The sequence below is a fragment of the Staurois parvus genome, unplaced genomic scaffold, assembly GCF_062004578.1.
Source record: "Staurois parvus isolate SC_StPar_1 unplaced genomic scaffold, SC_StPar_1.0 ptg000144l, whole genome shotgun sequence".
Taxonomy (NCBI): domain Eukaryota; kingdom Metazoa; phylum Chordata; class Amphibia; order Anura; family Ranidae; genus Staurois; species Staurois parvus.
Window position 1 is genome coordinate 202,157 of NW_028317940.1, and position 10,551 is coordinate 212,707.

The 10,551-nt window shown below is 46.6% G+C and overlaps 2 protein-coding genes across 2 annotated transcripts; both read right to left on the reverse strand.

Annotated features, from left to right (window-relative positions):
• Window positions 1–465: 465 nt before the first annotated feature.
• On the reverse strand, window positions 466–5,257 carry LOC149464990 (uncharacterized). Its single transcript, XM_089673674.1, has 4 exons — window positions 4,978–5,257; window positions 4,528–4,710; window positions 4,318–4,441; window positions 466–3,094 (listed from the first exon to the last, which is right to left on the reverse strand). Exons 1-4 carry the CDS (start codon window positions 5,140–5,142, stop codon window positions 1,533–1,535), a joined length of 2,034 nt encoding a protein of 677 aa, XP_089529800.1. The 5' UTR covers window positions 5,143–5,257; the 3' UTR covers window positions 466–1,532.
• On the reverse strand, window positions 5,172–7,743 carry LOC149464991 (gastrula zinc finger protein XlCGF53.1-like). The gene is made up of 3 exons (XM_089673745.1): window positions 7,458–7,743; window positions 7,266–7,379; window positions 5,172–5,402 (listed from the first exon to the last, which is right to left on the reverse strand). The coding sequence occupies exons 2-3, from the start codon at window positions 7,359–7,361 to the stop codon at window positions 5,172–5,174; spliced, it is 327 nt and encodes a 108-aa protein (XP_089529871.1). The 5' UTR covers window positions 7,362–7,379; window positions 7,458–7,743.
• Between the last annotated feature and the right edge of the window lie 2,808 nt (window positions 7,744–10,551).

Below are 10,551 nucleotides of genomic sequence, written 5' to 3' on the forward strand. Positions count from 1 at the left end.
GCACTGCTGGGCACTGATCACCAGTGCCCTGATGATCGGTGCCAATCCCTCCTCTGACAATTGCCGGTTCTCAGCTGTACTTTCCTCACACTGTGACAGGGTGAGGGAACTGCAGCCGATAACCAGCAATTGCATTTACCCAGTGATCTACTCTGTCATTGGACACGGCTGATTACGTGGTAAAAGGCCGCTGTGATTGGCCTTTTACCACGTCACGTGATCAGCTGTGTCCGTAGGACACATCGATCACGGAGATAGCTGGGTGTGCACCCCCGGGGGCGCGTTCTGGGAGGACGTTATATGATGCCCTCCCAGGACTGGCTGGCTGCAGTGAAGCCGTCATACGGCTATCTGCAGTCAGCAAGGGGTTAATGGCTTCAGTGTCATGTCAGGGATACTAGAGGCATCCAGCAAGGGTGGCCCGATCAGTAGGCTGTCCCTCAGGAAATCAGGAAGCAGGCCGACTACGATGAAATAAACTTTATTGACATGAATATCACGCTTACAAACCCAACACCAATACACCAGAACAACGTAAAGTAACAAAATGAACATGGAAGTGCAGCAAACCAAATGTAGTACCCTCCAAGTGTAGCTAGGGGGAGCTAGATCCTAATGGGTAGTCAGGAACCAGTTAGCAGTTCGGGTGTAATAGCCAGAGGGATCAAAATTGTGGTCAGGGCTGAGAGACTCTGCAGGCCAACCCCTCTGGAATTTCCCCCTGCTCTGAAGCTCTTGGAGGAGGGCTTCGGAGGCAGTGGGTGGATCTGAGGCGTGGTTGGCTGCACTCTTGAGGGACCTTAGCCAATCCCCAACAGAATGCTTGGCAAGGGGCTGGGATGCCCTTACAAGTGTGGGAGCCTGCTCAGTGGAAAGGAGTTGGAGCGAGGCTGGAGGAAAGCGGCCTAGTGGGACGGGGCCTGACTGCGAGCCTGGAGCTAGAAAGGAGGAAAACTCAGAACTCTTTGGCCCCATGAGCGAGGACCACCTACATGGCAGGGAAGGAGCAGCCCAGCTGATAGGCCTGGTAGCAGCCAACCCACAAGTGGTACAGGAGAGGATCTGCGTGAGTACACCTCCACCCCCGGGGCAGATAGGGGAAGCAGCACTCTGGTAGGATAACATATTAGCACCCTACTAGTGACTGTTCACCTATTTAAAGGAGCAGACCTCTTAGTGTTTGTGAAATCTCCCACCACAGAATGTCCTCAGCCAATGACAGGTGAGGACGCCATTTTTATTCTTCTCCTGCTAGCAGTGGCCAACCCACACTTCATCCACATCTTTGGTGACCTCTGACCTCCTTATCAACTGTTTCTTCCATGATGAAGATCAGCCATGGAGTATATCTGAGGTGTATATCAGGGTGTGCTTCTTTCCCACGAGAGCTGGGATGTCCAGCAACATTCATCTAGAAGACATTTCCCGCACTCAAGGCACTAATACACCTCCAGGGTTGTGTGGGACCCTTGATGTACAGGAAGACGAGACTTCAGTGAGGAACATTTCCCTCACTCAGGACAGGAACATGGCTACTCCCCCATGTGAGATCTCTGATGTTTGTAAAGACGGGGTTTGTCTGAAAAACATTTCCCGCACTCAGGACAGGAATACGGCTTCTCCCCCGTGTGAGATCTCTGATGGCTGTAAAGATGGGACTTCTGTGAAAAACATTTCCCACACTCAGGACAGGAATACGGCTTCTCCCCCGTGTGAGATCTCTGATGTGTGAAAAGATTGGCCTTCTGTGAAAAACATTTCCCGCACTCAGGGCAGGAATACGGCTTCACCCCCGTGTGAGATCTCTGATGTTGGGAAAGATTGGACTTATCTGAAAAACATTTCCCGCACTCAGGACAGGAATACGGCTTCTCACCTTTGTGCAGTCTCTGATGCGTATAAAGGTGATTTTTCACTGAAAAACATTTCCCGCACTCGAAACAAGAATACAGTTTCTCACCCGTGTGCAGTTTTTGATGTGTATCAAGACAGGACTTTATTGAAAAACATTTCCCACACTCAGGACAGGAATACAGCTTTTCCACCGTGTGCAATCTCTGATGTCTGGAAAGATGGGACTTCAGTGAAAAACATTTCCCGCACTCAAGACAGGAGTGCGGCTTCTCCCCTGTGTGAGATCTCCGATGTGTGGAAAGGTAGGACTTATCTGAAAAACATTTCCCGCACTCAGGACAGGAATACGGCTTCTCCCCCGTGTGAGATCTCTGATGTCTGGAAAGAAGGTACTTCACTGAAAAACATTTCCCGCACTCAGGACAGGAATACGGATTCTCACCTGTGTGCAGTCTCTGATGTCTGTAGAGATTGCCCTTCCGTGAAAAACATTTCCCGCACTCAGGACAGGAATGAGGCTTCTCACCTGTGTGGGTTACATGATGTTTGACAAGCTGTGATTTTTTAACAAAACATTTCCCACACTCAGTGCAGGAATGTGGCTTTTCCCCCGTGTGAGATCTGAAATGTATAATAAGATCAGATTGAAAATGAAAACATTTCCCGCACTCAGGGCAGGAATACGGCTTCTCACCTGTGTGCAGTCTCTGATGTCTGTAGAGATTGCACTTCCGTGAAAAACATTTCCCGCACTCAGGGCAGGAATGTGGCTTTTCCTCAGTGTGCAATCTCTGATGGCTGTAGAGACTGGACTTCCGTGAAAAACATTTCCCGCACTCAGGACAGGAATGTGGCTTCTCACCCGTGTGTCTTCTTATATGCTCATTAAGACTAGATTTAAAGCGAAAACATTTCCCGCACTCAGTACAGGAATATGGCTTCTCCCCCGTGTGCAATCTCTGATGGCTGTAGAGACTGGAAGTCCGTGAAAAACATTTCCCGCACTCAGTACAGGGAAACCTCTTGCCTGTTGGAAGGCCGGCCCGGTCCCGCACAGTCTGAGGTTCCCCAGGATACGAGGAATCCAATGGTCCATCTACACTGGGTGGTGCCGGATGGACATTGGAGGGAGCCGGGTTTTCTCCTGGACTATACTGTGTGATGTCCTCATCTTCTACTTTCCAGTCTGGAGACAAAGAGAAACAATCCTCGGAGGTTTTCCTCATCTCCCGGCCATGGACTAAAATACAAAGACAAAGAGGATTACTAGACTGGAGCCCCACCAGAGGTCAGAGAGTGAGGATGGGGGGAGGACAACCAAGAGGAAGACTGGACTCATCCTTAAGACAACCATCATTGGGGTATTGGCTCCTCCCCCATCCTGAAGACCACCATCATTAGGGTATTGATTCCTCCCCCATCCTGAAGACCACCATCATTGGGGTATTGGTTCCTCTCCCATCCTGAAGACCACCATCATTGGGGTATTGGCTCCTCCCCCCATCCTGAAGACCACCATCATTGGGGTTTGGCTCCTCCCCCCATCCCGAAGACCACCGTCATTGGGGTATTGGCTCCTCCCACCATCCTGAAGACCACAATCATTGTGGTGTTGGCTCCTCCCCCATCTTGAAGACCACTATCATTGGGGTATTGGCTCCTCCCAAATCCTGAAGACCACCATCATTGGGGAATTGGCTCCTCCCCCATCCTGAAAACCACCATCATTGGGGTATTGGCTCCTCCCTCATTATCACTTTCTGGTTGGAGGATGTGATCACATTATTATCGCCATGTAACAGTCTGTGCTCCAATCACATCATCCAATATAAAATGTCCAGCTGGTAGGAAATGGGGGGAACAGAGGAGAAGACATATTATGTGTATATATAGGAGTGGGGGGAGGGGGGAGAGCAGAAGTCAGGAGTATGGAATGTACAACATGGAGTATATAGTGCAGGGGTCAGGAGTATGTAATGTACAACATATAGTATATAGTGCAGGGGTCAGGAGTATGCAATGTACAACAAAGAGTATATAGTGCAGGGGTCAGGAGTATGTAATGTACAACACGGAGTATATAGTGCAGGGGTCAGGAGTATGTAATGTACAACATGGAGTATATAGTGCAGGGGTCAGGAGTATGTAATGTACAACATGGAGTGTATAGTGCAGGGGTCAGGAGTATGTAATGTACAATGCACAGTATATAGTGCAGGGGTCAGGAGTATGTAATGTACAACATGGAGTATATAGTGCAGGGGTCAGGAGTATGTAATGTACAACATGGAGTATATAGTGCAGGGGTCAGGAGTATGTAATTGCCTGGTTGTTAGGGATGTGGTACATCTCATTTAGATAGCACTCCATTGAATCCATTGTTTCTATGTGTTTATCAGATGATGGGGGATCTAGGTGGATCCTCCGTACTGCTCTCTCCTTTCCAATAAAGTCTCCTCTTACCCAGTGATGTGAGGGGCGGCTGATTGTCCATCATGACGTCCTTGTAGAGGTCCTTGTGTCCTTCTAAATACTCCCACTCCTCCATGGAGAAATAGACAGTGACACCCTGACACCTTATAGGAACCTGACACACACAATGATACAGTCACCATCCAGACACATCCCTTGTCTGTTACTGGAGAATGTCCCAGAATTCCCGGCACCGCTCACCTCTCCTGTCAGCAGCTCTATTATCTTCTGGGTGACTTCTAGAACCTTCTGTCTTGTAGGGATCAGGGATGGAGGTGGGGGGATGGTGATGGGATTCTGGATTCTCGAGGATCTTGTGGTCATACGATGAGATCTCCTTCTGGTCTCATTGTCAGTAGATTTCTTCATGACTCCTGTACAGTTCTGTGTAATACAAAGATAAATCTCACTCCCCCATCATCCCTCACATCTATGGTCAGCTCAAGATGTGTCCTCCAGGGATTGGCCGCAATGTTCCCGATTCAGCAAAGGACGGACATCTCCATCCAATGACGGGACTACAATGGGGTCGGATTTATAGCTCCTTCTAGAAGTCCTATAATAGGGTCACTAATGTTATCCTAGTAAGGCTCACTGACCCACCAGTAGATGTTCCCCATGGATCAGATTTAACCCCTTCATTACACTCACCACTCCAGTCAGCAGGTGGAGGATCTCCAGGGCGAGGTTCAATATCATCTCATTCCGGGGAAAGTCCTTCCTTATGATCTTCACAAAAGTTGAAGTCTGCTGATTGTCCATCATGACGTCCTTGTAGAGGTCCTTGTGTCCTTCTAAATACTCCCACTCCTCCATGGAGAAATAGACAGTGACACCCTGACACCTTATAGGAACCTGACACACACAATGATACAGTCACCATCCAGACACATCCCTTGTCTGTTACTGGAGAATGTCCCAGAATTCCCGGCACCGCTCACCTCTCCTGTCAGCAGCTCCATCATCTTCTTGGTGACTTCTAGAATCTTCTGCATGTTGTGTCTCTCAGGGTTTAGGGAGTCACATGGAGGCACTGTGATGGTCATATGATCACCTGACTTCAGAAGAGGAATTGTCTGTATTGGGGAACCAATAGGAATATCATGTTAGACTCCCAGAATCCTCCTCACCTCTTCGGTCAGAGCTGTGTTTTATTAATAGAGATAAGAGCGATGTCATGTGACCTCCCAGAATCCTCCTCACCTCTCCGGTCAGGTCTGTATTTTATTAATAGAAATTAGTGTGATGTCATGTGACCTCCCAGAATCCTCCTCACCTCTCCAGTCAGGTCTGTGTTTTATTAATAAAGATGAGTGATGTCATGTGACCTCCCAGAATCCTCCTCACCTCTCCGGTCAGGTCTGTGTTTTATTAATAGAAATAAGAGTGATGTCATGTGACCTCCCAGAATCCTCCTCACCTCTCCGATCAGGTCTGTGTTTTATTAATAGAGATGAGAGTGATGTCATGTGACCTCCCAGAATCCTCCTCACCTCTCCGGTCAGGTCTGTGTTTTATTAATAGAGATGAGAGTGATGTCATGTGACCTCCCAGAATCCTCCTCACCTCTCCGGTCAGGTCTGTGTTTTATTAAGAGATGAGAGTGATGTCATGTGACCTCCCAGAATCCTCCTCACCTCTCCGTTCAGGTCTGTGTTTTATTACTAGAGATGAGAGTGATGTCATGTGACCTCCCAGAATCCTCCTCACCTCTCCGGTCAGGTCTGTGTTTTACCATTAGAGATCAGAGTGATGTCATGTGACCTCCCAGAATCCTCCTCACCTCTCCGGTCAGGTCTGTGTTTTATTAATAGAGATGAGTGTGATGTCATGTGACCTCCCAGAATCCTCCTCACCTCTCCGGTCAGGTCTGTGTTTTATTAATAAAGATGAGTGATGTCATGTGACCTCCCAGAATCCTCCTCACCTCTCCGGTCAGGTCTGTGTTTTATTAATAGAGATAAGAGTGATGTCATGTGACCTCCCAGAATCCTCCTCACCTCTCCGATCAGGTCTGTGTTTTATTAATAGAGATGAGTGTGATGTCATGTGACCTCCCAGAATCCTCCTCACCTCTCCGGTCAGGTCTGTGTTTTATTAGGAGATGAGAGTGATGTCATGTGACCTCCCAGAATCCTCCTCACCTCTCCGGTCAGGTCTGTGTTTTATTAATAGAGATGAGTGTGATGTCATGTGACCTCCCAGAATCCTCCCCACCTCTCCGGTCAGGTCTGTGTTTTATTAAGAGATGAAAGTGATGTCATGTGACCTCCCAGAATCCTCCTCACCTCTCCGGTCAGGTCTGTGTTTTATTAATAAAGATGAGTGATGTCATGTGACCTCCCAGAATCCTCCTCACCTCTCCGGTCTGGTCTGTGTTTTATTACTAGAGATGAGCGTGATGTCATGTGACCTCCCAGAATCCTCCTCACCTCTCTGGTCAGGTCTGTGTTTTATTAATAGAGATGAGTGTCATGTCATGTGACCTCCCAGAATCCTCCTCACCTCTCTGGTCAGGTCTGTGTTTTATTAAGAGATGAGAGTGATGTCATGTGACCTCCCAGAATCCTCCCCACCTCTCCAGTCAGGTCTGTGTTTTATTACTAGAGATGAGAGTGATGTCATGTGACCTCCCAGAATCCTCCTCACCTCTCCGGTCAGGTCTGTTTTATTAATAGAGATCAGAGTGATGTTATGTGACCTCCCAGAATCCTCCTCACCTCTCTGGTCAGGTCTGTGTTTTATTAATAGAGATGAGTGTGATGTCATGTGACCTCCCAGAATCCTCCTCACCTCTCCAGTCAGGTCTGTGTTTTATTAAAAGAGATGAGAGTGATGTCATGTGACCTCCCAGAATCCTCCTCACCTCTCCGGTCAGGTCTGTGTCTTATTAATAGAGATGAGAGTGATGTCATGTGACCTCCCAGAATCCTCCTCACCTCTCCGGTCAGCAGGTAGATGATCTCCAGGGTGAAGTTTAGTATCCTCTCAGTCATGTGACTACGGTCCTCCTCCATCCTCATTCGTGTCATCATTTTATCTATTCAGGCTTACTTATAGAGAGATAATTTTGACAAACTGAAGTAAGAATTATTTGGAGTTTCTCGTAAATATAAATCAGATTTTATTACCTCCTCCGCTGCCACTTCCAGCAACATCTCCTCTCTAAGTCGTATGGTGTGGAATTTCTTGGCTCTATCTGTCTGTAGCTGACATCACTTCCTGTCTTCCATAGGGACTTCCTGTCTGGGTAGAAGTGAGATCACCTCTTGTGGAGCTCAGAGGAACTGCAGCCCCGAGAACCATCTGGTAGTGTGACCCCGGCCTTGTGCTGGGTGTGTATGGACTATATGTCACAGAGGGGTCACCTCCACTCCCACCAAGGGGGACAGAAATATACAGTATCTCCCAGAAGTGAGTCCCCCCTCCCCCGGACTGTATACAATCTATATATATATATATATACATACACAGTATCTCCCAGAAGTGAGCCCCTCCTCCCCCGGACTGTATACAATGTATATATATATATATATATCCAGTATCCCGCAGAAGTGAGTCCCCCCTCCCCCGGACTGTATACAATGTGTATATATATATATACAGTATATATATATATATATATACATTGTATACAGTCCGGGGGAGGGGGGACTCACTCCTGGGAGATACTGTGTATATATATATGAATATATATATATATATATATTGTGTAATAAGGTAGTGTGACCCCGGCCTTGTGGTGGGTGTGTATGGACTGTATGTCCTCATAGAGGGGTCACCTCCACTCCCACGAGGGGGGACAGAAATAAACAGTATCTCCCAGAAGTGAGTTCACCCCTCCCCCGGACTGTATACAATGTATATATATATATATATATATATACATAGTATACATTCCGGGGGAGGGGTGAACTCACTTCTGGGAGATACTGCATATATATATATACAGTCATGGCCGAAATTGTTGGCACCCTTGATATTTTTCCTGAAAATCAAGTATTTCACACAAAAAAGGTATTGCATTAACACATGTTTTGCTATACACATGTTTATTCCCTTTGTATGTATTGGAACAAATATAAAACAGAGGCAGAAAAGCAAATATGACATAATGTCACACAAAACCCCAAAAATGGGCTGGACAAAAGTATTGGCACCCTTAACTTAATATTTGGTTGCACACCCTTTGGAAAACATAACTGAAATCAGTCGCTTCCTATAACCATCAATAAGCTTCTGACACCTCTCACCCGGAATTTTGGACCACTCTTCCTTTGCAAACAGCTCCAGGTCTCTCTTATTGGAAGGACACCTTTTCCCAACAGCAATTTTAAGATCTCTCCACAGGTGTTCAATGGGATTTAGATCTGGGCTCATTGCTGGCCACTTCAGAACTCTCCAGCGCTTCTTTGCCATCCATTTCTGAGTGCTTTTTGACGTATGTTTGGGGTCATTGTCCTGCTGGAAGACCCAGGATCTTGGACGCAAACCCAGCTTTCTGACACTGGGCCCTACAGTGCGACCCAAAATCCTTTGGTAATCCTCAGATTTCATGATGCCTTGCACACAGTCAAGGCACCCAGTGCCAGAGGCAGCAAAACAACCCCAAAACATCATTGAACCTCCACCATATTTTACCGTAGGTACTGTGTTTTGTTCTTTGTAGGCCTCATTCCGTTTTCGGTAAACAGTAGAATGATGTGCTTTACCGAAAAGCTCTATCTTGGTCTCATCTGTCCACAAGACGTTTTCCCAGAAGGCTTTTGGCTTACTCAAGTACATTTTGGCAAACTGTAGTCTTGCTTTTTTATGTCTCTGTGTCAGCAGTGGGGTCCTCCTGGGTCTCCTGCCATAGCGTTTCATTTCATTTAAATGTCGACGGATAGTTCGCGCTGACACTGATGCTCCCTGAGCCTGCAGGACAGCTTGAATGTCTTTGGAACATGTTTGGGGCTGCTTATCCACCATCCGGACTATTCTGCGTTGCAATCTTTCATCAATTTTCCTCATCCGTCCACGACCAGGGAGATTAGCTACAGTGCCATGGGTTGCAAACTTCTTGATAATGTTGCGCACTGTGGACAAAGGCAAATCTAGTTCTCTGGAGATGGACTTGTAACCTTGAGATTGTTGATATTTTGCCACAATTTTGGTTCTCAGGTCCTCAGACAGTTCTCGTCTCCTCTTTCTGTTGTCCATGCTTAGTGTGGCACAGACAGACACACAATGCAAAGGTTAAGTGAACGTCTCTCCTTTTTATCTGCTTTCAGGTGTGATTTCTATATTGCCCACACCTGTTACTTGCCCCAGGTGAGTTTACAGGAGCATCACATGCTTGTAACATTCTTATTTATCCGCAGTTGTGAAAGGGTGCCAATACTTTTGTCCAGCCCATTTTTGGAGGTTTGTGTGACATTATGTCGAATTTGCTTTCTTTCCTCCCTTTTTTTGTTTTGTCCCAATACACACAAAGGGAATAAACATGTGTATAGCAAAACATGTGTTAATGCAATACGTTTCGTGAGAAATACATGATTTCCTGGAGAAATATCAAGGGTGCCAACAATTTCGGCCATGACTGTATATATATATATATATATATACACACACACATAAATATAGATATATACACACACAGTGAAGGAAATGCGTATTTGCTCCCCTGCTGATGTTGAATGTTTGCCCACTCACAAAGAAATGATCGGTCTAAAAATCGAATGTTCGGTGTATTGTAACACTGAGAGACAGAATAGCAACAACAAATTCAGCAGAAATGCATTTCTAACAAATGATGACTGATTTGCATTGTGATGACTTTTGGACTATTTATTAAGCAAAATGATATTACCCCAAAAAAATTATAAGCTGACTGTGATGGGTGAAAATAGTTGGTTCATTTCAGGTGACCTTCCAGGAAGCTACCATAAATAATGAGTGGAAGAGACCTGTTTGACACAATGGAGACCAACTGCAGTATTTGAGTTTTTGCAGATGCTCAAACAAAGTACCTTAATTTGACAATGGTGGGACTAAAACCTTATTGACTCTGGTTCTCCCAACACCAGGGGTGGACTGACCATTTGGAAACTCAGACACTGCCCAAGGGCCCGGGGTCAGTAGGGGGCCCCATGAGATGCCCCTGGTACCTTTTTCATAGGTTTTTGAGTTTAGGCAAGGACACAGGGGCCCCATCATCCCCTATTGCCCGGGGGCCCCATGAGT